The sequence below is a fragment of the Catharus ustulatus genome, chromosome 2, assembly GCF_009819885.2.
Source record: "Catharus ustulatus isolate bCatUst1 chromosome 2, bCatUst1.pri.v2, whole genome shotgun sequence".
Lineage (NCBI taxonomy): Eukaryota > Metazoa > Chordata > Aves > Passeriformes > Turdidae > Catharus > Catharus ustulatus.
In genome coordinates, this window is record NC_046222.1 from 7,491,650 (window position 1) to 7,519,004 (window position 27,355).

Below are 27,355 nucleotides of genomic sequence, written 5' to 3' on the forward strand. Positions count from 1 at the left end.
TGTTCCTTGAGACTCTAAGGTTCCTGAATGACAGCAAAGTAGCCACAGTTCACAGAAATTACATGTATGTACAAAAAACAATCCAATGAAGATGTGAATCTATTTTCAAATGACAATTAATTAAAAGAAAAGGAAATAGAACACAAAACTAAGAAGATAAGTAAGTATTTGGCACTATGTAACAAAATGACACAAAGAAAATTTTGGTGGATTCAGCTAAATTATGTGCCTTTCAGTCAGACACACAAGTAATTCAAAGTAAGAGAAGCTAAAACATCCTATGTAAAATGACACAGTTAATACTTGCCCTTAAGTCCTGCAGAGGAAGGTTTTGTGTTCAGACGATGATGGTCCAGATTTAGAGGATGACTCAGCTCCCTTTGTAAGTGTTCCTTGAGCATGTGTTCAATCAGATGACAACACAGAGCTGCTGAGGAGACAGCTGCAGGAGTGCTTAGGTCAAGAAGCAACAGATAATTCATTAATTTTAAGAGTAATTCAGTATTTATCTGTGTGCAGCTTTTAAGGAAGGAGGAAACAGAATAAATAATTCTAATAATATGGACAATTATCTTATGAATGAAGAAATCTCTTTATTTGCACAAGTTAATTCCTTAACCCCATAGAAAGTAAAATAACCAGATAATGACAACAAGAAAAATGTCAGGAGAGGACTCAGTGTGCTTTATGAGACTAAGTTTTAATCAGGGTAAAACAGGAAAGACTTTTGAAAATATTCCTACTTTATATTCTTACTAGAGAGTACTTTTATGGCTACTACTTCACTACAATCAACCTGACTGACCAAAGGCAGTGAACTGTATCATTGGTTGGAAAAATGTTAATGTTTTAGAAGGTTGGTATTAGAGCAAAAATATATATCTATAGCAACATATAAATATAATAATGTATATAAAATCATATTATATTGTATATAATACATAACAATATATTATATCTGTAATAAGATATATAACCACCTATAACAATATAAATCTGTAATGATAATTTTGCCTGGAACACTGTGTTATGAGTTTCTGTGATAGCACAAAGGAAATGGCAGATGGGTTCCAGAGACTCAGAATAACTACAGGTCCATGTGTTCTCATTTATCCCACCACAATTCTTCATATTTCAAATTCTTTGACAAAAAAGAACTGGAATAGAAGGAGACATAAAAATATTTCTAATTTTTTACCAGGACATAGCATTTTGAATATTTAAGTATTTCTACAGCATATTTATCAACAGTTGGCTAATGTAAGATTAGTGCACAATGAGTCAATATAATGTTTTTCATAAGATCTGTTGGGATTTAGTAAATTTAGTACATACCACAAAAGCAGAATAAATTAGAAGAAACATTGGGCTTAAATTTTTTATATTCTATATTGACAAACTACTGAATTGCTGGCAGGCTGTAAAACAGGCCTTTGAACACTAAAAACATTCATGATGTCTTCCATTTACAGATGCTTTTCTTGAGAAGCTAAATGACAAATTTGAACTTAACAATGCAATGACCTCCAGTTTTATATAGCTCTGCTGACTCTGCACTTCAGCAAAACTACTGTGATTTTGAAAAATCAACCTGTCTCGAACCTGTCTTCTGGATTCTCCACTAAGGAATTACAGTTTTATATTGCTGAAGCTACTGATTTTAGTAAAGTAAAAGGTTGAGTGAAAGAGGAATAAAATTGCAGAGGATAGTAGAAATCTGAGAGCCCAGGAGGAGAGATATTGCACAATATCCAAACTGGGTGGGAATAAGTAAAAGGGAAGCAGATGTTGTAAGGTTTAAAAATAGAAGCAAACTTACTCAAAGCTGAGGAATTAGAACCCCTCAACATAAACATCACTGTTCTTCTTGTGAAGGCCTCTTGTGATGACTTATAAAGCATCTCTTGTCTGCATCAGGAAGACTGCCAAGCTCAGAACTTAGAAGCACACTGGAAAGATGACCAGAACATCAGAAAAGTGAGGCTTTTCTACATTAATCAGATAAATTATACTGTTAGAATATGTACTGGGCTAACAGTAAATTCTTAGCAGTGTGTATATGGTGTAGCAAAGAAGATTTTCAGTGTAATAAACCAGTGGATAACATGGGTAATCCTGTCTGTGAATCCTAGTTGGGTTGCTGAACAACCAAGCCTGTGAAAAAAACTTTTGTAGGAGGAAGCCTACAGTCATCGCAGAACATTGGGGATGAATGCAGCAGGTGTGCAGTCTTGTTTTCTGGCAATTATCTCATTTACATAAAAAGAATTTTGGGCAACTCAGGTGCCTTGGGATTGCTAAGAATCCAAGGAAAGCAGAGAAACAGTAGTTACATTAATTTATGATCTGGCTGTGACTCACTCCAGCCAAACCTTGCCATGGTAAGTGGCAGGTTTTGTGAGGGATGGGGAAACTATGTTGAAAATCTGAAAGTGGAGAAAAGAGATGGCAGTCAGAGCAAGCTGATGATAGGTGGATAGTGAATGGAAGCAACTTATACTTGCTTTAAAAGCCTCTGATCATTGTCCTGTGTGATCAGAGATCTCTGTCTCTGTCCCATTCTAATGACCCAGCTAAGTACAGACTGATTTTATTCCAGCTTTACCTGCAAAGGACAAAATCAGGTAGACTGACATGGGAATCAAGGAAGGAGAAAACCAAATCCAACCTCTTACTATACATGTTCACTCTGCTCCTAGAAATACCTATCTTCCTTTCCTTTTGCAGAAGAAATTGCTGGGCTGAGGGAATGGCACATTCAGCAGGGACTAAGCCTTAAAGATGCAGACCACTGCAAACCAGCTGTTTCTGCAGTATCAACTGCCTGTGCGAGTGGATGTGTAACACTGTAAAAGCTTGAAAAAGATACACAGAATTTGAAAGATTGTATCATCTGGGAATGGATCACAAGCCAAAAGAAAGCAGAGATATATCAGGACCAGAAAAATCTGTCAGTCTCTGTTCAAAGGTTATGTGGTAGACAGGCAAGCCTTGAATTATGACCAGGGTGTATTTTAAGACCTGCAGTGGATGTCCTAGACACAGAAATTTATTTAGTTTTAGGGCCTGTAGACACTGGAACAGTACAGAAAGAGCAGGCAACCATTGGAGGAAGAAGAGATCTAGGGGACACTTAATAATAGCAAGCAAGAAAAAGTAAAAGTCTATCAGAGTGCATGACTCCTGCTATGAAAACTGCTCTTTTTGTCAGCATTCACTCTCATATTCTTCTCTGGTAAAAGCGACAAAAGGGGCGTGACAAAATGAAAAGAGGCCAGGAAAGCAGTCCATGCACATATGCAATGGTAAGAAATAGTGTAGTAAGGAAATAGACCTAGAACAAACACACATGGAAACAACATAAAAAAACTGGGGAAGTGATCCTGGAACCAGCAGATCATTAACCGAAGACTGGCATAAAGAAAAAGGCAACTACTGCTTATGCTCCTTCATTATAGACATCAGGGTGAACCTCCCCACTTGGGCTAGCCTGCCTTCCTGGTGGAACTATAGGACAAGCGGAATATAAAGAGCCTGGATGTTGCCTGAAAAGATAACATGACGCAGAAAGAAACAAAAAGCTGCATATTCAAACAGGAAAAATCAGAACTGCTGTGAGCAGGGTGACTGCTGATGTGTAGTGATGCCCTGCTGCAGGGGCTGATGGCACAACCATGAGGAAACCTGCACTGAGTGGCTGCTAAAGGTAAAATGAGACTGGGCACCAACATTAACCATTTTTTGAGTAGGATTAGGTAATGGAATACAGCATCCAGAGAGAATTTTGAGAGATAAACAGAAAGCTCAGAGCCATCAGAAAGGAAGGGTGTTTGAAACTGAGAGCCATCAGATCTTAAACTATTCTAAGAGATCTGGGACTGCATTAACTTGAAAAACCAAAATTTACCCATATAATACGTGATTGTAATTAATATATTACCAGTGAAATTGCTATTTGGATTAATATAGAAATATTTAGTTGTTTTTTGCAAAAAACTGTTATCTAAAATAACTTATCTAATAATATGAAGTAAATTTTCATACTAAGTAGTAATGAAGTAGTTGTTTTATTAATATGTACTTCAACATAAAATATTCAGGAAACAGAAATGCAGCTAATAATCTTGTATATCCTCAGAAACTAATACTGAAGGAGGCGCTGGGTGCCTGGGTAACTAAGGTAAGTATTAATTGTATTTGCTCCTTTTATCTCCCACAGATAATATAGTTTAAGCAATCCCTTGCAAATGTACTCATACTGGAGGCTGTGCATCACTTAGTTTTCTTTACTGCAGAATTTTTGTTAAGGTGCATACATAGAGAAAAAATGAAAGTCATACCACTTTTAACTGAAATGCCATGGCTGATTTTGAAAATGAGCATGATATAAACCTTTCTAGTAAGAAAAAAAGGATCCAACCTAAAGGATTTATCTTTAAACAAGAAAAAAAACCCATGCGAAGACAGATTAGTTCTTCCTAATCCATGAATACTGATGTTCCCAACAAGAATTTCTATGTATATATTTGTCTTGGATGAAGATTTCTGTATTTATAGAAATGTAGAGTTTTGAGCATGCTAAGAAGGAAAGGTGAATCACCAAGGCATATAAAATTTTCTATGGAAAATTGTGTTGCATACAATACAATCACCTATGGCAACGGATTGCACACCTGTAGGTGTAGCTCTGTGTCACTGGGATTATCAAGGCTGTACCTTCAGTTATGGTACTGGGAACATTCTAAGACAAAAGATACATAATTATACTCTCAGACCCTTCTGTGTGCTAAAGCATTTTCTGTATAACAAGTATGCATTGCATATATATATATATATATATATGTATGTATATACATATGTGGGTGTTAGGTTTTGTTTGTTTTTGTTTTTTTCCCAAAATTATCCAATATTTTGAAAAATGATAGTGTTAAAATACTCATTGGACTAACAAGTTCTCAGTTCTGTATTTGGTGTTTTCTTCTAACTACACAAAATTTTGAGTGTGGCACTAAGGATCTGGTCCCTGCCCCATCTTTCTGTTCATTCAACACACTGTTGGTCACACCTGAGAATCAATTGCGTCAAATGCCATTAAAAAGTAAACCAGAACAATACCGACAAGATCTAAAAGGCTGTCTGTGGAAAGCATTTTGGACTTCCAAAAGTTCTTGTATTTCACACACAGTTTGCACCATATTCATCTGCTTTTCCTGTGGTGAACTCAGGATAGACTCTAATTCATGAATACAACTGAGGTACCATTCTGCTTTTTGAAAACTAAAATAGTTCTATACATACTAATGAATTTATATTGACAGAGCTGTCAGAGCATTAGCAGTGTGCATCTCCTCCTTTCTTCTCACCATACTTGACCTCCCAAAGGATTAGATGTGTTACCCTCTGAACGATTATCTGGCAACCTCACTTTCTGTTCTGAGTAAAAGGCCAGGCAGTCCAAATGCCTGTGGTGTTTCAGGGAGGAAAGTGGGACTTTGCAACCAAGAAATGCCCAAGGTAAGATCATTCCTCAGGGATTTTAGGAAAGATCTGACAATGAACAGCACAAAAGCAAAATTGCTGCTGATACTGTGGGGTTTAATTCTCACTTCTAAGTGTATTGAATATAAGGAATACAGTATTTGGCAAGTGTTAATAAGCTGCTTGTTTAATAGTAATACATTGTTACAGGAGCCACTGCAATAACAGCAAGAATGTTCCTCTGGGGCAACAATCCCAGAGAGCTCAAGCTACTTATTTTCTAAGTGTTAGAGATAAACACACATTGGTAAAACAGAGGTGACAGATACACTGTATTGTGGTATGGCATTAAGGAGAGAGTCCAGAATGTTTTATGTTCTTCCTCCAATGCATAAACACCAGGAAATTGCAGTAAGTTGTAGAAAGTTGTTACTATTGGCAGTAATTACTTTTGAGAAATATAGAAGGCAGACTACCGACAGAGTATCCAAAATATCCAAAAACATGATGAAATTCCTGAAGGTTTTATTTGTGTTTTGTATCTGTGAACTGTTTCACAAATTCTTACTTGATTTTTTAGTAAGACTCATAGACATTTTCACAACAGATATTGTTCTACATCTGTGGATGTTTTAAAATTGGTATCACACTTTGAAGTGTCTTGATTAATGTGTAAACAACTTTGAAGGATATTTACATTTTTTTATATTCTATTATACAAAATAAGGACACCAAAGCATAATCACACTGCAGTATTGTGAAAGCAAGAAGCACTCATTATTTAGGACTTTCAGGTTGTTGGGATGTGTTTTTATTTTGCTCTGAATGGCAAGAGGAAATGACATTCCCATCAACTGTGCTAACTGTAATCTTAAAACCCTGAAACTGATTCTTTAGTGTTTCAGATTGTGTATTTGTTTTATCTTTGAAGATGTGTTGTTATATAAAGCTCCTGAAACCATGACAGGGCGAAGGTGATTCCTTAAAAGACAGTATCAACACCCTATATTTCTTATAAACCACAAACTTAAAATTCTGAAACCTCTAAACTAATAGATATACCAACAGATACTTGGAATGTTTGCTGCAATTTTCAAGGATATATGCTTTGTTCTTCATATGCAATCAAACAGTTGAATCCTTGATGTAGTACAGTTTTAATTATGGAACAATGATGTGATGTTTGGCAGCAGCTGTGCAACACTGACCGTTTCCTTTCTCCTATGTGTCTCACCTTAGTCAATCCAAAGATAGGGATAAGTGTCATGGGATCATAGAATAGCTTGTGTTGGAAGGGACCTTTAAAGGTCACCTACTACAACCACCCCGCGAAGATCTACAGCTCCATGCCCGATGTTTGACCTCTCTGGAAAGATACTGAGATAGAGGGTAGTTATTTTTTAAGGGAGCATTTGCTTTGGATCTGGATCTGGATGACAACTGTGCAGTTAATTTCTTATGGATCCTTGAACAAATAACATGGGGAAGACTGGCTGGCCAATGTGCCAGAATATGCTAATTTTCATTCAAACTTTGAACTCCACTTTGCATTAGGTACTAAATGTGAAGAAACCAGTCCAAAAGTGGGAGGATGCAATAAGTACTGTAACATGCTCAGGCATCTGAAATATCTGTGAAGGATAGGGGAGCCTTCAAGAATCCAATCTTCTGGAATACCGAAGCACAAATCTTTTTGAACAGCTGTCTCTGTCCACAGGAACACCTTTTCTTGGTAGTTTGCATTATGAGATCCAGTGCAGGCACAAGTCACAGTTCTTGCTCATGGACTATCTCTTATCTTTAAGTGATGGGTCAGTGCAATGGCAATAAAAAATACATCTCCCCACATTAAAACAAGCACAGTGGGCCGACCATACCTAGATGTGAAAAGACTTTCAGGAAAAGAAGTTGGGAGGAGTTCTGCCCAGACTAAAATGATAGCAAGTCTTGATATAGCCTTTAAGTGTTCAACTGAACCATACAAAGGATTTGCCCTGTGACTTTGAGAGATCAGCAACTCTTACATGTTCTCGGAACAGGGTTTAAAAAATGTCCTGCTGCCTTTGGTACCTGCCCTCTCTTCTCAGACAGGTTAAACTGGGATTGGGCAGTCTCTGTATTAGTTGCAGAGCAGAAGCCTAGACCCCAAAGACAACTCGGACAGGACTGAAGCATCTTACAGAGCCAGACCAGGTTCACAGCCCAGGCCTGCTCTAAGCCACTAGGTTTAGAAGAACCTGGAGCTCAGGAATTTGCTCTGTAAGAGCCAGTCAAGGCCAGAGACCTCACAGATCCATTCTGGCTAAAATAAGAAAATAAACTATTGATGAGGGAGACTCTGAACCAGTGCCTTAGTGAAGAAAAAGTTTTCTTCCTGAATTAGTTCCTACAGTCTATCATGTCTGTCATCTTTTGCAAAGTAAGTGCAATATATTAGTGAATCAAAATGGAGGTGCTGCATGACAGGAGTAGCCATTTTTCTCTTCAAAATTTTAGTTTACCTTTGAAATTTGCATATTAAAAAAACCCCTATCTAAATCTATTTTATAAATTTAACTATAGTTACTGCTCAGTACCACTGCAAAATTTTATAATATATATGTAATTTAAGCATGAACATCCTTTGAAAGACTACTTTGGAGTAATTGATATACTCCAGCCTCACTGGTAACAGGGTGCTACACACCTTAGACACCATTCTAATACGATCCACTGCTGTCCCCATGAAAGAGCAGTTATTCCCAAAAGTCCTCCTCTTTCTGTTTCTACCGGCAGCAGCAGCTGGCAGTTTTGTATCCATCCCTGACAAATGCACAAAGACACATTCAGCTGTTGGGACAATATTCATTGTCTGAACTGCCAGTTTTGCCTCCAGGTAGGGGATTAAATGGCAGGGTCCTAAGAGCCAGCCTCGGCTCGTGGCGGGAACACCAGGATCATGGTGTAATCAATGATCAAAATAACATATGCCATAGTATCTTGCAGTTACTTGTGACAAAGCAGGCAGATAAAATCATGCCCAAGTTGTAAAATGAAACATGAGTAGATACAAATAGCATGCTCATTAAAATCCTGTTTCAGAGTGTTAAATATATCATTGGGGCTTTAAGGACAGGGGCTAGCTGCAGAATTTAACTTCCTCAAGTTCATGGTTTCTTATGTATGAGGCTGGATGCTGTGTCATTTCTACTTAAAATGAATGTTACGAAGGGATCCCTGTCTCCAGGGAGGTGCAAGTCACAGCTACACTCCTAAACAAATTGCTAATGCTCATTTATCTTGTGTTTATGCTGAAAAGCTAGTAACAACGCTGTGAACTTGCTTGGGCTTCCTGACAATGAATAAAGCCAAAGAAACTGTGCTAGGACTGAAGCTCCTGTTTCCAATGCTCATGCATCACAAGCTATAGGAATTGCTTTGCTACCCCAATTCAAACAGCAGGTGCCCTCTCCAGTGCCAAACACCTGCAAGCCCCAAAGCAGCAGCATATGGAACATGCAGCTATTGTAAAAAACTCAATTTCCTGGCTCGTGATAATAAGCTGGAATTTCTCTTCCCCTTTTGATTGACCAGGCTAGTTAAGTGTGACAGTCTGGGTGACCCATTTCCAGAAGAATACGATGCACACAGTGTGAGGAAAGAAGCAAAAATAAGATAGTAAGAATTGTTAAATGTTAGTTGAGCACAGGCACCGAAATCACTGCACCACAGAAAGTCTTGAGAAGCCTGGGTAGTTTCAAAAACCGTTTTTCAGTCTCCAGTGACTGAAGAAATTGTGGCCACTGTGAAAAAAGGAAATCTTGATCTATCAGAGCAGGGTATGATGAGTAGTTCTGCTACAGCATAGATGCTGCTTCTTTCAATAACTAAACCAAAACTCCTTGGGCCTTCTATTAGGGCAACTGCTCTAGCAAACAGTCTGACTACAGCCCTACAGTCTTTGGACAGAATATTTGTTGCACTCCATAAGGAGAAAAAGAACAAAGGTACTTGGACTTTTGCCTGTGTGGTTAGAAACTGCTACAAGGAAGGAAATACAATGTAGTTAAGTGTACATGCACTGTTGATGAAACAAATCATTACGGAAACTTTCACTGTAGCCAGTTTTGGGAGAAGTAATAAATGAGCTGTTAGTGTTCATCACACACGGTGCTGTTAGTCATCTGGCAGACAGGAAGGAGAAACAGCACTTCAATTCAGAGGAAGCCAAGATAGGGGGGATGAGTCTCAAACTGAGGACAACAATTTTGGAGATGGCTGTGGGAACCAGTTAAGGTATCTAGACACTGACAAGTTTATAAACTGTGGCTGAAAAGCATTCAAAAGAGGCCTCTAAATAAACTTTCTCACTACATATCAAAACAAAGCAAAATTGCTGGACCTTAAATAAAAGTGCTCAATGCTGGCCTAGAGGCATGGTCAGGCTGTGATTAGTTGCCTTGGATATTTGGTGGCCTATCCAAAACCGAGACATGTTGATATTAGCTCAAAAACTTCCACAGCAATCTACCTGTGCTATTCAGCATTTCGAGCTGCACCAGGATCAGCTGAACTAATCTTACCACGTTTGGAATTTATGTGTCTGATAAAGCAACGTTCTGCTGTACAGAGACGGTGTTTATGACAACTCATGGATGTCCCCAGAATCTTATTTTGCTGAGCTGTCTGTGAGCACGCCAGCACCCTATCAAACAGTGGAGAATTTTATTCCAGCACTCAGGATGATGCCAAATCTGCTTTGGGGGGAGTTAATGTTGGCTGGGACGTGCAGTGGGCTTTATGTGTGTGGGAACAGAGTTCAACCCGGCAGCTGACACGCTGAAAAAGACATCAAAGAGCCACTAAGAAAACAAACTGGGGTACCGCCGAGCCACGACAGGCAGACATCCCCCTCCTGCCGGGCGGCTCGACTCCCGCAATGCTTATTGTTTTGCCGCAAGTTTTTTTTTAATTGCCTCTGCCATCACCGCACGCCGTTCGGAGACCGAGAGCGGAGCTGCCCGCGGGCAGCGAGCCGGGGATACCGGGCCGGGCCCATCACCGCGGGGAGGCCGTGCCGGGCACCCCCGGCTCCCCTCCCGCAGCCCGGCGCCCCGGCCCCGCCGCACCGCGGGCGGGGAGAGGCGGCGGAGGCGGCCCCGGGCGGTGGGCGGGGAGAGGCAGGGGCGCCCGGCCGCCCGCCCGGCCCCCTCCCCGCTGTATTTAGCGGCGGCGCGGATCAAGCGGAGCCCGCGGCGGCGACATGGCCGCCGCCAGCACGGAGCCGCCGAGGCTGCAGCAGCTGCTGGAGCGGGACCCTTACCTGGCGCCCTTCCGGACCGACTTCCAGCGCAGGTACCGCCGCGCGGAGCTGCCGCCCGCCCGCCCGCCTGCGGGGGCGCCGGGGCTGGGCCGTGTCCCCTCCCCCGCGCCGCTCTCCCCTCCCCTCGGCCGGGGCGGCTCCGCTTCCTTTCCGGCGGAGGCGCCGCCAGCGCGGGCGGAGCCGCGGCCGGGGCTCGGTGAGGCCTGCCGGGCCGGGGCCATGCGGGGAGGCCTGTCCTGCCGGCCCGTCCGGAGCCGGCACCCCCCGGGCTCTGCGGCGCCTCGGGCGGCAGCGCTGCCCCCGGGGCCCTCCCGGCAGGGCGGCCGGGCCGTGGGGCGCAGCCGGGGACGGCTTGCGAGAGTCACGGCATCGTAGAAGGGTTGGGGTTGGAAGGGACCTGCAAGATCGCCTGGTTCCTGCCGTGGGCGGGGACACCCCGCACTTGTTCAGTTTGCTTAGAGCTGAATCCAACCTGGCTTTGGACACTTGCAGGGAAGGCACAAGCACAACTTCACTGGCTATCCTGTTCCAGTGCATCGCCACCTTTACAATAAAGAATTTTTTCCGAATATCTAATGTAAACCTACTCCTAGTGTGAACCTGTTTCCCCTTGAACTGTCACTACATGAAAGTCATCTAGCCCATCTTTCCTGTAAGTTCCCTTCAGGTACTGTAAGGCTGCCATTAGGTCACCCCTAAGCCATCTCTTTCACTGGCTGCACAATTCCAATTCTCTCAGCCTTTCCTCATTGGAGAAATGCTTCATCAGCTTGGTGGCCTCCTCTGGACTCGTTCCAAAAGGTCAGTGCCCTTCCTGTGTTGGGGATCCCAGAGATGCAGTCAGGACGTGAGAGTGATGCGCTGAGCTATTATCACTAAAAAAAGCGTTTAGCTGCAATAATCTGTAAATAAACTGCTCCCAAATCTCGTCTTTCTGGAGAATTTTCCTGCGGGCGCATGTTTTGAGGTGTCCCTGAACCGCCAGCTCAGCTGTTCGGCAGACCTGCCATGCATGAAGTAGCAGAATGTGCGCTAGGTTGGTGCCAGGTTGCCGGTCTGAGCATCCCTTTTTTTGTGCCTCTCGCTGGGAGCTGTGACACCAACTCTGTCCAGGGCCTGGGTGAGAGCCTGCAATAGCAGCCTGGGCAAGAGGAGGCCTGCATCCCGCAGAGCCAGGCTGCTGGCCTGGAAAAGCTGCTGAAACCTCACCCGCCGATTGAACACAGCCGCTGGGAGCTTTTATGTTGCACATTTATGTTGTGTTTCACCAGTGGTCCTCTGGCAATCAAAATAATTGTAGTACTGACCAATGCCCTGTGTTCTAGAAGTCTGGAAAAGTCACTGTGTGTGAGGGATGTAAGAATTTAATTTAATATTTTTTAAGAGTATTTCATTTTTTTTTTCTATTCCTAATGTCTATGTATTTAACATTACTAGGTGTCCTGTTGGGTTCTGGTAATGAATAGTGGTAAATCTAGATCTTGTAAAATAGGATTAAGGATTGAGTAAACTATTAGGCTGACTTGCAGAGCTTTTTCTCAAATTAATCTCTTAATGATAGAACAACTGAGAGTTTACTACAGTGGTTCCTGGCAAGCTCCTGGTCATGCATGCAGTGCTGTAAAACATCTAATTTTTTCACTAGGGAGCCAGGGTGTAGGAATTAATAAAGGGCAGATCTGGTTCTTAAATAAAGGTATTCATAAAAGCATTTAGGTTTTCCAAATGTGCCTGCCATCAAAACACTCGTATTGTGGATAGTGCTGTTTGTATTTCTGAGGACAGCATGGCTTGCTGAATACAGTGAGTTTGCAAAACTTCAGTGCATTTCTGAGGTTTGTGCATCTGGAGCACAGAGCTTCACATGGTCCTGTCTCTTTCTTGTCACTTTCTGGCTCCTGAAACTTTCATTGGTCGCTTTCCATAGAATTACTCTGGAAGCATGTATCCCATTAATGAATTTAAAAGAATGAAGCAAAACTTTGGTGGCAATCTGTGATAAACTGGGTGAGTTATTCCAAGCCCAAAGAAGCAGCCCATCCTGTGTATGTGGAGAGTGCCAGGGTGGTTTCTGTGAATTACGATTCAGTCTGTGTTTAATAGGTTCAGGTGTGTTTTATCAAGAGTACCCAAGAGAAAGGAGTTTTGCAGCCTAATTGCTGTTTGTGTGAAGAAGCAATTCTCAGGGCTTTCAGTATATGGGATTTGCTTACTTTGTGTCCAGTTTCTTTGCTGGGGGAGGCAGTGGGCAGCCCTGCACAACTGTGTGCACTGTGTCAGAAATCCTCAGCAGTGTGGAACTACGTGATCTTTGTTCCAGGCTGAAGGATCCTGATGCATTTAACTGGTGGTTGTATGACCCAGGACTGTGGTGTGGGACTTATTTAATAACTCAGTGGATCTGGTTTCCTACATCATAGGTTGTGCAGGAAAAGGCTGTGATGAAGTTGACAGAAATATGTGCTATTAAGCAAATCTTTGTTTTAAGAGTTGATTGTTTGTCAGCTGCTTGCCATGGCCTCATCATAGGCAGGACAGGAGGATTATATTAGCAATGAATTTAGTTTTGTAGAGTGGAAAACTAAGTAGAAATGATACTACTCAACTGCTGAGCCAGTGACAGTCTGTTCATTATTCCTTCTGTACTGTTCACTGACTTTCTCTAATTTTACTCTGGATACCCCTGCCCAGTGACTTTTTTTTCCCCATTTGAATACTTCAGACAACAAAAGTACATGTAGTCTCTCGGTTCAGAAGGTCGAGTTTTTCCTGATAAAGGCAATGGGAAGCAGATCTAGTGGCTGGCACGCTGTAGCTCTGGAAGTATTTTACTTGCTTGGATTAGAAAGCTTTGTGAAAAAACAGAAGTGAAGGTGACTTGATCAAATACAATATATATGGATGCATTTCTTTTAGTAGTCTGAATCTCTTCTTAGAGTTTGCAATGATATTGACCTTAATATTAAACCAAATCATCATGGAGTGATGGAAATTTTATATCTTATAGTTATCATACCGTGTATTGCCTAAAGAAATAAAAATTGGGGCTTTTGACAGAGATTAAGGATGCTTGAGAAACAAAGCTTTTAAACATTTGTTGGTGAAGATCCTTACTTGTATTATGCCTTGTGCAGTATGGTGTGAAATAGTCCTCCCTTTATCTTGGTCAGTAAAAGTTCTTTTGTAGAAGTGTTGGGAAATAAAAAAACTTGGAGCCTAATCTTGGCAGTGGCCCCAGCAAGTTGCTGAGTTGCCCTTTGGGCTTGAGTCTATCTGCTCTCTTATCTGTGACACTGTATTAGCATGGCCAGGTGATTGTTTGAAGAGAACTTTGTAGCTGTGTATCCTTGACTGTCAGGGACTGCACAGGTGCCTTGGTTATTCCCAAAGACTGACCATTTCTGATGTTGGATTGGGCTGCTCAGGACCTTCTTGGGTTGGGCTGGGTGTCTCAGGATGGGCTTCCTGAGCCTCCTTGGTCAGCCTCTCCCTGTGTTTGGCTACTCAAATTGTGGAAATTTCTTTTTTGATACTGTGATGCAACCTTGTTGCTTCTAGTCTGTTTTCCTTGCGGTTCCCCAGGAGTGTATTCTGACTCATTCTTTTCTTTAGACACTCACAGCTACTTGTCCCTGTAGAAAGCTTAAAACTGAGTGTATATGGGCAACCCACGCCTCCTCAAACTAGTTTTTGCACATCTCTCAGGCCCTACCTGTGTGCCATAGGTACAAAAAGCTGTTTTCTGGAGAGGCTGTAGTGTGTTCCTGCTCATTTCTGCCTTGAGCAAGTGCATGCCTGTCTTGCTGGGGTTCACATCTGCCTCTCCTGCCCAGTGCTGTGCTCCTTCAGCAAGTAACCAGGTCTGCACAGCAGCATAGCTAATGCTGAGACCTTTGTGCATTCTTTTGTTTTTCCTTACTCTCGGTGGGAGTGGTTTGCTGAAGGACAGACAGGCTTTAGTCACATCAGACTGGATTCTGCAGTGTAATATGATTATCCTGATTCACCTTGAGAATTGCCAGATCCGAGATGAAATGAATCGTGATGTTGCCTCAAGTTCTGAAAATTTTCCTCTTGCTTTCAAGGACTGTCTCCTTTAACCTCTTGCAAAGTGTAACTTTGTGCTTTAGACAACTGACTGTTTTCCCTCTGTTTCATAAAGCCTCGAGAAATACTGGATGAGTGCTTCGATAGGAGCAAAGGGTTTCTCTAAAGAACTAATGCCTAAAATATGATGGTAGGACCTAGTAATGCCCTAAACATGGAAGATGGACTGACAGAGTTAAATGAGTGACAAGGAGGAAGAAAGATTACTGGTCACATTCCCTTTTCAATACTTTCTTATGCCTGGACATGTTGCAAATGGTGTTCATGGGGAAGATAGAAATCTGTATTTTTTTTTTCTTTTGATGAATGCCTGAATTTGATCCTGACACAAGGAAGGATTATCTTTGGGATGAAGGGATATCAGTGTCTATATAGTGACCTGCTCAGCCTTGACCCAAATACACATTATTCAGATCTCTAAACAAGAGTTTGCTTAAAAAACAAACAAAAAAACCCCAAGTGATGGTGTTTATGTAGAGTATCACTGTACTACATTGTTTGACCATCTGCAAGATGTTTCCCCACAAGTATTTTGTTAAGTCTCAAGTGTTATTTAGACTAAAGACTTTGTATAATTTAGTATGTATTGTTAGTCTTTTACCTCTTAGAGCATAATTGGTTCAATTAAAACCATTAATGCCTGTGGTGTAATTGCATTTTATGGAATTACAAACTGGTATTAGAAAGTGCTGCCTATTAGAATTTTCTGCTATAACAATGTGCATGGCTTATTATATTTTACCAGACCATGCAACTACCTCTGCAACCTACTGATTATGTAGTCTTTGGTGAAAGCTTTTTTTGAATAGTTCAATTTATAGAGGAAATAAGAAAAATAATACCAATGCATAGCTTCAGTCTTTGTCTTAAAAAAACATTGGTGTGTTGAGCTAGATAAAATGCAGTTGATAGTGCTTGACTGTATGAATGAATTGAGAGAGAGGGGTTCCAATCCTTATAAAGTGAGTTGGTCCAGATGAGAACATGTACTCAGTGGCTTTTGTAGCAGTATCAATTACCAAGATGTCCTGTCACTTGGCTCATAGCTTTCTCGTAGTGTTCTTAGATCCCTCCATTTTTACAAACAGGAAATACTTGCCATTCTTCCATTTTCATCTCCCATTTTCTGTCTCCTTAATGTCAGCTTAATGCTGCTTTATGGTTGTGTCTCTTTTAATCTTTTTTGAAGATGAACAGTAGTGGGTACCTGACTGTGGTATTGAAAATGAAGAGGTGTCAAGTTGAGTGTGATAGGGCTGAGTAGGAAGGCACCTGTTGGCGTCTAGAAAGTTTGGGAATGGCAGTTGAAGGGTGACTAAGCTAGAATCCTGTTTTTAGATGAAGATGGAAAGGGGAGACGGACTGGAGTATGATCTGTCAGAGAATTAACACAACTATTATGTATCATCAGAAAAACTGGGTTTTCCTTTTCCATTTTGTCTCATACAGATGTTGTATTGAGTGGGCAGAACTAAATAGTGTATATAGAACTAAATGTCATATATGGCTGTATTTTTGTTGGTTTTGGTGGCATCCCATAAGTTCAGTAGACTTCTGTTGATTGTAGAACCCTGCCAATTTAATGCAAAATGTCTTTCTGCGTTATCATAGTCTCTAGCTCACATGCATTTGGATTACTAACTGTGACAAGAATAGTTGACTCTCTCACTGATGACCCTAATTTTTAAGTGTTTGAGGAGGTACTTACCTGGGCCAATGTACATCTAGTGTATGTGAGTGTGTGTAGTGTAGTCCTCATCAAAAGATTCAAATCGGAATTGTGATAATAGCTGCCAGATTTATAAAAAGGCAGGGAAATATTAAGGTATTTCTGTAGGTATTGTTTTTTGTTAGCAGACCAGTTGCCTCTGTATGAAAATTAAAACTTGGTATTATCTGAAAAAAATTAATTGAGGCCCCCTAAGCTCTGTTATGTAGTGTCAACTTATCTGAGCATGTAGGATCGACTCTGAGAATTTGCCTAGAATTCTAGAACGATTTATTACGTGACCAGGAATCTGATTATTGTTTCACTGTAATAGTGAGGAAAAGCTTTGTCTTGCTGAATACTTTATATTCAGGTATTTATGCATGTTTCTTCACTTCAAAGCTGTAAAGAAGGCATTCTTGTGGAGGACTATCTTAAACTGACATCGTATCTCATGGAGATACTTTTCTCTCCCTGTTCAATTTCAATATTTATGTGTAGACACTTCTCTTTCAGGCTCCCTATTGCCTTTTATTTACTCCCTATATCTAATGCTACCTGTTCCTTCACTTTCTGCCTTCCACAAAAGATAGCTCCTTTTGGCTTGTGCAGTGTCAGAGATCTAAAACCTCTCACTCACGCTTACGTTTGCTTTGTACTTTGTAAAACTTTGTTTCATACAGTTATTCATCAAGTTGAAAAGAAAATAATGTCTTCAGGCAAAATGTCTAGTGCAACAGGATCAGGTCTTTGTATTTAAAATGTTTAAAGCACAAGTTTTCTTCTGGAAAAAAGAACATTCAGCAAAAAAAATCGTTTCTACCTAGAATATGGCTACCTCTTCCCCAAATATCTGACAGTTTGATGTTCTTATAGCACCTCATGTTAGAAATTGAAGGCCAGTTGTTAGAGATGAGTCCTGTTGATTCTACAAAGAATATGCCTCCAAGATGCTGCTCTTGGAAGCACCCAATTAGTAAATGTTATCTGGGCCATTATTTGCAATTAAAATTTAGTATAGGCCCTTGGTAAAATAGATGTCTGAGGACCTGTCAAAAAACCCAGGTCAATTAGTTCTGTTATGTGAACATGTTGAAAAAAATTGTTCCATGAATCTGGGAAATTCTAAGGCTGAGCTTATTCTTCTGATATACTTAACAAAACAGCCTTACTGACAGTTTTAGTCCTTCAGCTGTGATTCCATTGATTGGCATTGCTTGCAGGTAGAGGCAGCTCTAATGCTTTCTGTTAGGCCCTCCTTTTCTCTTTGAAGCTGTTATTCTGGCATGAGATGCTTGACTCCCTTTGTATCCTTGCTGTCCTGGTGTATTATTTTTTGCCTCCATTAGTGCTTAGCATGCCTGCCCTTGTGCTTAGTGATGGAGAGAGAAAATATTTTCCAAGTGGACCATGAAGTTCCAGTAAGAGGGGGCCTACATTCTCCAGAGGAGTGCCACTGCTAAAAGGTTATGCCAAGTTCAGAAAAATGTAGTCTAGGTGTACAAAAGGAGTGATGCTCAGTCACACAAAACAGATGTGTCAGTTTCCATAGTTCATGGAATAGAAAATGTGAGTTTCAGTCTTTGTTTCCTGAAATAGTGTTGTGCTCATTGAGTGAATCTGTGTGTTTCACAGTCTTTAAAGGGAAGTTGGGATCTGGATTCTCCCATTTACTTGGTATGACATGCCAACGTCCTTTATGGTAGGAATAGACATGTGGAGGAGCCCTGCCAAAGTATTTTATTAGAAGAGTGAGCACTTCAAGCTTATCAGTATTTCTTCAAACCCTAACTTTTCAGTCAAGAGAAGGCTTCTGGAAGTGTAGATCAACTGGTTTACCTAAACAGGCTATATAGATCTTGAAGGGTGCTTGCTAATCTGTGTGATTATAAGATAATTACTTGTCTATTTCTGGCCATTGGTTGGGTCTGATTTTCATTTGTTCTCATCCTTCTCTTCAAGAGAGAGCTGCTAGAGGAGGTTCTTTAGGAGACATTGCCTTGGGACAAGTGAAAAATAAACTTATTGCTGATCACAGATGTAGGTAGTTTATTAGTTATTTTGGGGACTGTTTTGTGGGTTTTTTTTTTAATTGTGAAAACATTTGTATTAGATGGTGGCTAAATTGTGCCGATTGTGTATGGGTCAGACTTCTGGTTTGAGGGCACTTTCTTTTTCCTAATGTGTCCCTGAGAGACAGGCTATATTTATATACCTCCAGGCATTCCCTGTGGTCACATGTGAATGCACTGTCATCATCAGATGCAAGTTTTTTGTTGTGTAAGCATTTGATAAGATGATTCAGAAGACAGGCAGGAAGGCCAGGGGGAATTGTCTGAAAAACTGTTATTAAAATGATGCTGAGTTACTGTGTGCTGTAAATGAAAACATGCTGCACTACCACAGCTGTTTGGAAATTGCCCATCTAGAATGTATTCACTGCATGAACATAAGAGTCAGCAGCTCATTTTAGCAGCTTAGGGGGTATCCTGATTGTACCATACCTGCAATCCCAGCAAAAAAAAAAAAAAAAGAAAAGAGTGTTTAATAAATTCTGTCTTTTGTGTCAGGCTTAAGCAAGTTAACATTATTATCTGACACCTATTAATAGTAAATATAATTGCTTGATGCCTACTGTAGGATATATCCCCTGTATAAATGTTATGTTCCTGGTATAATAGGGATTGGTAAGGTGCAAGATCATGGATGCTTTCCAGTCTAAGAAAGTGTTCCATTTCCATCATAAGAAACTATGACTTTGATCACTTTCAGCAAAGTTTAATTTGACCTGAATACACATTTCTTTCTTAAAAATGCTACTCCTTTAGGAAATTGTTGAAACTTTTATAGAAATAGGGAGTTTGCAATGCTGCTTTGGTTGCCAGCTTTTTTGAGGAAATTTGGGCAGCATGTAAATACTTGCACAATAGGTTTGTATTGTTACACAAACAGTAGTGATGACTCCAGAGAAGCGTTTGTGACATAGCAGATGTGATGGTTTGGGACAGGAGCTAGTACATGGGCTCTCTCTTTCTCAGCCTATATTTTGATGGGATTTATCATCTTGTGTTATCTTCTGTGTCCCACCCTTCTGCAGTTTTCCTTCTCACTCGCTGAAAACCTTTGACATCCCTAAAAGAAATACAGAGTAATGAGGAAAAATCCCTCCTTGGTAAGAAAGGAAAGAACAGAGCTGAAAAAAGACAAGCTTTACAACTTCAGGGGCTGTTTAGACTACAGCTTCTTTTGAGAATGTTAAAACAGTAGAGAACAAGGTAATGCTGCTGCATGCTGAATGAGCCAGGTGATTTAAATTTACTGTCTGAACAACCAAATCCTGTCTCTCAGTTGATGTGAACTCCCAGGCTTTAACTTTAATCTTTGGAAAGCTCATGGATCATCATCTCTTTCAAGCTGAATAGATGGATATTGTTTTTAACAAAATATTTCACTTCTGGAAGTAAACAGTACATGTCTAGTTCTGCCAATGGCATTGGCCTCTCTGAACATGTATGTCAGTTTTTTTTCCAGTGAAACATAGTCTGTTGGAAGAAGTTTATGATTTCCCTTTCAATAGGGATCAGATGTCTTCTGTACATTTTTTATTGTCACTTAGAGGAAGTTATTTAGCAAAAATACAGCTTAAAAAAATATCATTGTCAGAATATTGTTTAATCTTTCATCTTGCACGTAATATGGTAGCTGTACTTTCTTCTTCCTTTGGTCCAGCCTTTATGAGACTTAAATAATTTGCCCATGTTCTTTTTAGTTAGTATGCTCTGTCTTGTGCTTCTGTTTTTCTCCAGCCCTTGGCTACTTTCTTGGTGCTGGTTATCAATTGTTTTGGGCAACAGCACTTTGAACTAATTTCAGCATGTAGCATGAGTGGAAAAATAATCTCCTCATTGGCAAGCCCCAAAGTGGTGGGAGAGAGGCTGCAGCAAAGTGTAGCATTTGGGTTACACACTTCAGTCTGTGTCCATTGTCTAAGCAGCTTTTCCCTTTTCTTGGAGAAAGCAAATCCAAGGAGGCGTTGCTGGCTGCTTTGTCAGGCAGTGAGGGGGAAAGTCTAAAGTGATAAAGGGATTAAAAAGGTCAGTTGAGGCAGGAGTTTGGCATTGGTAAGAGTATCAGAAAGGTCTGTGTTTTAACTCTTTCCTCCCTTCTCTGCCTCCACATGCAACCCCTGAACACAAACCTCTGCTGCTAAAAATGGGGAGAAATTGGACCCCTATAGCTGTTTTTAGTCTGTGCAAAATTCAAGGTGGTTATATCTTAGGTTACGTTTGTTTTGAGTGTAAATGCTTGTTTTTCTTTTATTTGCTGTACAGTTTTTAATGTATTTTCCCTAAAGACCATAAAAATATCTTTATTAATTGCATTTTATATGTGTAATGCATAAGTGTGTATAGACACAGCTTTGTTTGAGGAGTTTTAGTTGGTGTGTGTGTAAATTCAGCTCCACTAGAGTTCATTGCCAAGTCTAGCTATGGCTTATGGAATTCCTTGACTTAATATATGGCATATTTGTTACATGTTTTCTAATAAGAGTTCCTTAATGCCTAATTTTATAAACATCTGAAAGGTTTTTTCAAAATATTGCTGCTTTATTTTAGTCCTGAGTACAACAATTGGAAAGTATTTAAGGGAAAATAAATCAGGCTTGTAGCAGCCTTTTCTTTAAATAGCAGATTGCTATTAAAAACTCTCCTTGCTATTGCAGTGTAATTTGAATGTGATTACAGTGATTAGTTCTTTCAGAAAAAAAATTATAAATAAGAAGTGTCTATTTAGAGATATTTGCCAAACTTCTTTGCATTTTCTTTGTTTCATCAAAAATTCTGGACACAGTAACTTTTTCTATTTGCTACTTGTCTTAAAGTAAATAAGTGTATGAGTTCATAAATCAGATTATTTGCTACTTCACTTGAACACTGTAATTTCATGTAGTTAGAAACACTTCAGAGCTAAAGAATCCCTCTTCATCTCCCTCCTGTGCCCTCAGTTTTAGATGCCACAGTTGATATGTGGTGTAGGCAAATGTAGAACTTTCCTCAAAAATTCAAAGCTCTAATAATTAGTATGGTGCTTCTTTTTTTAACTTTTTTTTTTTTTTTTTGGAAAGAGTCTTTGGATCATGTCACTGTCTAACCAAGTAATGTATGAAATGTATGTTGTTTTCATGTTGCTGTGGTAGATGATGATTGAAAAGCTCAAATGTGCAGGAGACAAGAACTGAGTTAGCTGCCCGACTTAATGTTCCTGTGTACTGATACTATGTGGGCACATTTCCTTTGTTACCTGTATATAAATTTTACCCCTCAGTCTTCAGAATTTGCCATGCAGTGGGTGCTGATTTATGGCAGGAGCTGTCTTTTCTCCAATATGAGGGTATTTTGTTCCAGAGATAGGTGTGAACATGTTTTAGGACTGAAGATAGCACGTAAGCTAGTTTAAAATTCACTTTATCTTCACTTTCAGGCAGGGACTGCTACTCAGGTGAACATTCAAGCTGCTCAAGCCTTAATGACAACTCCAAGCAGAGCAGGTGTCACCAGCTCCTTTCCTGAAAGGCTCCCAGTACATTGGGTTTCAACAGATTTCATGCATCTATTGCTTCAATTTACACTGTTTCTGTTAACTTTAGGTGGATAATAAAAAAAAATAAGGTTCATTAATGCCAATGAAGGACAGTCTATAAACCTGGTTGTCCAAAAATATACTTTTTCTTCTGAGGAAAGCAATCTCCTGCTTTTTCTGTGTACTGATAATAGAATGAAAAAGTGCTCATAGTACAGAAGTGAACATAGTCCTTTATACCTTTAATTGGTGGAAAGCGTCTGTGGGTTCCAAATGAGTAAAATTAACACACTCAGTTTGTGTTTGGAGATATTTGTATTTCAGCTACAACTTGTGAATTTGGGAAGGACAGGAAAAGCTTTACTAAAAAGATTAGGTAGCTGAATATAACTAATGACCATTCTTACTTGAAATTTTATTAAATTTGGACTGAAATAGGGCTTGGATGTCAACTACTTTAGCACAGCCAGTGAAGCAGGAATGTTGTTACTGCACAATAACAATGACTGGATTAAAGTGTCTTTGCATTGTGAATGGGATCTCTTCTGGACCATGAAGTTATGGCCTGAGTATTACAAGATAACAAACGATGTCTTTGAGTGTGACTATCAGGCATTCTGTATTTTGGCCAAGCGATTTGGCTTTTTGCTTAGCAGTAAGTAGTATAAACAATGACATAAGCAGACTTTCTTCTCCAGCAGAGGCAAATACTTCATCTGAGATGGGGCCCTTTGCATTGCAGAACAAGAAGTAAGGCGTGACCTTCCCTAATATCATAAATATCTCCATCAAAGTAGTCATCAGACTGAGCTTTCAGCAGCAGTCAGGGTTGACTTGAGTGATTTCCAGCTTAAAATGGAGGTAACTGTAAGTGGCAATTATGTCCAGTAAGTGTCATTGTAGACCACTTTGACCATAATGACTTCTGACAGAAACAGCTCCCAAGCCTTACAGATGCAGGAAGTGCCAAGTCTGTAAAGATCTGATTCCTCTCCAGGTATCTCACTGAAGAGCTTGTTTATCCTTATGCAGTAGAGATCAGCACAGTTTGCTGCAAACCCATACCTGTCAATTGCTGTTATTTTATTTTAACAGTGTTTCCTCAAAAAAGGATAGTGAGTTCTGGGATGTAGGTTAGATAATAACTGCACTCCTTGACAGGGGAACGAACCAAAAGAGGGAGTTATACAAGTAGAAAATCCAGAGAAAGTAGTAAATGTCCAGAAAAAGACATTACCTATATAGTGTACAATATTGACAGAGTTTATGGTGCAAGAGCATGCTTTTCATAATAATATATATAATAATATTTTCAAATTATTGCTGGTGCCCAGTCCAACCCTGTTACAAAAACTGTATTGATGAATGTCTTCATCCATTGAGGACTTTTGCAGCCAGGACATTGCTTACCAGTGGTGTTTGCTAATACCTTGGCAAGCATTTCTAATGTAAACCTGGTTTTAGAACAGCAGTTTTCACGGTTGGAATGGTTAGAGACAGCTCCTGGGTACACGTGCATAATTCCTTTAGATGGTGGTGGCACTGACTGAATTACAAGGTCTGACACCACGTTTGTGCAACTTGTGGACTTTACCAAGAGGTAACAGGTTGAGCTTCAGCTGTTTAACTCCACTGATTACTCTGGGTTATCAGTTCCAAAGGCTGCTCTGGGTATTGTTGACTTTTGTCAGCAGCCTCTGTATGTAATTGCTTGTTTAAATAACTGTAAAAATGCCACTGAGATTTCTCCACAGATAGGTTTTTATTAAATGCTTCATGACATTTGTCTAATACAAACCATGTTTAGTCTGTGTGAAGAAAAGCAGTGTGATAGTAGTAAACTGTGGTGGTTTTTGTATTTATTTTTTGACATTTTTTTCTAAACTAAAGTTTGTCTGTCCAGTCTTTGCTTGTTCAAAAGAGCAGATGTGCTAAATGTGTCAATATTTTTGTGTGTATGTGTGTGCTGTTCCCTTATTCTGTTTCTTAAGTTTATCTTGGTTCCCTTTCCTAGACTGTGTGGATTGTCTGATAGGAACTATTGGAAATTCAGGGATTTGTCAGAAGGGAGAAGGCTTTTAGCCTCTGGAACCTTTTCTGGCATTCATCCTGTCAATATAGCTCCATGATAGGTGTCAGACAACATGGTGCTTACAGTCATGTCTGTTACAGTGCATAGATATTGTTGAGTTGAACAGGTATATGTTTTATCCGTTGGTTTTCCATGAATTGCCATAGTGGTGATGAATAGCTGAGAAAAAACGCAGGAGAATAAAGACCAGAAGCAGCTTGTGCTGTGTTTGAGGGGATATTTTTTTTTTTTGTAGCATTACTTCTGATATTTTCAGTGAATATTGGTAGTTAGAACAAGATAAGACAGATATGTATCAGAGAAATAATGGTATAAAACCTTAAATTCCTAAATTAGCTAGTTTACCACCATTTTAGTGGCTGGAAGCTGACACTTGCTTCTTCCTGGCACAGAGAAATATAATTTTGATCTGATGGCTCCAAACCCTAGCTTTGATGCAAAAACATAGGTGATGAGTAGGAGAAGAATAAGGATAAGGTTTTTTTTTTGTTTGTTGTTGTTTTGTTTTGGTTTTTTTTTCAAGTATCATAATTCATCTGACAGGGGAATTGCAACAGAAAAATAGCCATGAACAGTAATTTGTGGCTTTTTAAAAATGTCTTGCATGTTTTGCAGTGGTGTATTACCATAAATGTTTTCAGATGTATGGGTATTTATATTTTTAACTAGAAGGTATTTTTGGTTGGAGGTTTTATTTATTTATTTTTTTAATATCTAAAAAGGTAGATTAGCTTTCTGGATCTATTTTGCTGAAGTTTTTGGGTCTCAAATGTCAGTGTAAAGAAAGTACTCCATCCCCTGCAGCTTGTAAATTGCTTTTCTGGCTCTGTAAAGCTTTGTGCAGAATAGGCTGACCAAGACTGAGGTTGCATGAACAGCTCTGTTGGAGAAAATAGGAAGGAGTCGAAAAGTGCTGGTTGAGAGTTCTCTGGGTCTTGCTGTGCTTCATCAAGGTGGTGTTCCTGTGGTTTGCTTTCCCTTTTAGAAGACAAGAGGCATTGTAGAAACCTCAAAATTCAGTGGGGTATGAGCTTTTACCTAGTACAAATCTAATAGCCTGTAAGATGTAAAGCGGCATCTAGAAAACAGTAGAGATGGAAGTGCTGTTGTACATGTGCTTTGGTAATGAATGTATCATTTCCAAGGCTAAAAGCTTTGGCTTAAGATTTTCTTTTTTCCTGCTGTTTCTATTGATACTCTTTCATCAACTGATCCACTTGTACATTATGAAAGAAACCATGGGGAAATTGAAGCAAATAGAAAAATTGTGGTCTTGACAGATGGACTCAGGAAAGGTTCCTTTGTGATGTGGAATAAAGTGGTGAGGTTTTACAGTGATAGATCTTGCCAAATGCAGATTACATGTCTGACGTTAATTAAATGACAGAGTTATTTATTAAACTATACTAAAATTGTGTGTGTCCCCAGCAAACAAGCTAATCTGTTACAGTTGCAGTGTGGGACATCAGATTATAGGTTTAGTTTTGAAAGACTAAATTGATTTGGAAGCCTGGATAGGTGGTGACATGAGGATAAAATATTAATGTTGTATATGCTACCATAAGATTCTAATATACTTTGCTGCTTTTGCCATTCATAATATAGCCAAAGCAAATTTGGGACTGGATGAATGCAGTGGGATTTCATACACCCACATGCATGTACACACCAAGTGGCTACTGTAATATAAATCTGAATTTCTGTCTTGTCTAATAACTTCACTCTGCAACTTTTAAAAACTATTGCCTCAACAAAAATAAAATTAAAGGATATGGGTGTTTGTGAGAGCCAAGGCAAACTTGGGAGCAGAAGGAAAAGAAAATAGGAAATGCAGATTTGTGGACAAGCTCTAAAAGTTGTCATGAAAACTTGGGCTACATCTCTTTCAGAAAGTGTCCAGACTCTGCTTTGCTCTGTATTCCAGCTATGAAGGGGAAGTGTGTGGTATGGAAGTTGTCTGGGTAGGATTTTTAAATAACTATTAGGGTGCTCATAAGATGACAGGAGCAAACAGGTTGTAATTGCAACCTGTAGTGCTGCTTTTCATGATGGCTATTGCAGTGACATGGTAATTGCAGATCACATGAAATCTCAATAACTTTTGTGGTGGATTATTACTTCTGTCTGCTTGTTCCTTTATGCTCTGCTGTGATAGCTGACAAGGGAGATGGCCAAATGCAGGGAGCTTAAATAATTGCATCACTGTATCATGTGTCTAGAAGAAGCAAGAAGACTATCAACCTTCAGGTGAAATAATGGGATATTTCAGTGTGTGTTTTCACTAATTCTTGGTGCTCTGATATCCTAACTAGATATCACTAAGAAATTTTCATTAGCAAATAGAATCACTTAAGGGCTTTTTGTTAATTTTTTGGAAATACAAGTAACTATTAAATCTTTAAAAATAGCTTCTGCATTGTTCATTATGCAATTTGTATTGGATATGATTGTGTCAGTACTCCAGGGAATGCTGTATGTTACAGGAAATGTTTGTACTCTACCAAAACTCAGCCAAACAAAAATCATGTCATCATACTCATGCCTTAAGTTTTAGCTTGCATATTTTCCAGATTCTGTACTGCATTAGTATATAACTCTGAACTTCCTACAAAGTGTTAGCAAGTTCTCCTCACAGTTTAGTTGGACAAAACAATCCTTTTCCAGCCTGAGAACCTTTTCCAGCTTCAGGCCCAAAAAGTGCGAACAACCGGGAATTGAGGAGAGCAGTTTGGGAGGATGGGACTGCAGAACCTGAGGCTGTAATTGGACAATTAACCCCAACATGTAAAAACTTATAAAAGTGTGAAAACTCTTGGCTTGGAGTCCATCTTGTGTGGAGCCACAGCCAGGCTCTTGTACTGCCCTAAGTGAATCCTTTGAAGGCATTTTTAATAAATACCTACTTTATTCCTTTAACTCTGTTTAGCCTCTGTTCTAGGTAGCCTCTCAAGGCATCAATACATTTCTGACAATGCACAACTCTTGTGATTGTGAGTATTCAAATACTTGAATTTAAGTATTATGAAAGGGTAAAATATACAGACTTTGTGTTATCCATGGATTTGATGGGGGACACTGTTTGTGTGTA

At 39.8% G+C, this 27,355-nt stretch overlaps 1 protein-coding gene and 1 long non-coding RNA gene across 4 annotated transcripts in view; one reads left to right on the forward strand and one right to left on the reverse strand.

Moving 5' to 3' along the window:
* Nucleotides 1-307: 307 nt before the first annotated feature.
* Nucleotides 308-10,869, reverse strand: LOC116992324. Its single transcript, XR_004417029.1, has 3 exons — nucleotides 10,781-10,869; nucleotides 1,820-1,949; nucleotides 308-453 (listed from the first exon to the last, which is right to left on the reverse strand). It is a non-coding gene; the product is annotated as an uncharacterized LOC116992324 (long non-coding RNA).
* The window catches only part of GBE1 (1,4-alpha-glucan branching enzyme 1), a 137,192-nt gene continuing 120,514 nt past the window's right edge, over nucleotides 10,678-27,355 (forward strand). For 2 of the 3 annotated variants that reach the window (XR_004417028.1, XM_033051807.1), the window contains exon 1: nucleotides 10,678-10,812. Coding sequence is in view for 2 of the 3 variants with exons in the window: in XM_033051807.1 (XP_032907698.1) it covers nucleotides 10,721-10,812 (92 nt within the window). In the remaining variant the exon portion in view is untranslated. Of the gene's footprint in view, nucleotides 10,813-11,162; nucleotides 11,582-27,355 lie in introns of those variants that run through there. The other variant, XM_033051809.2, reaches the window with a different exon arrangement.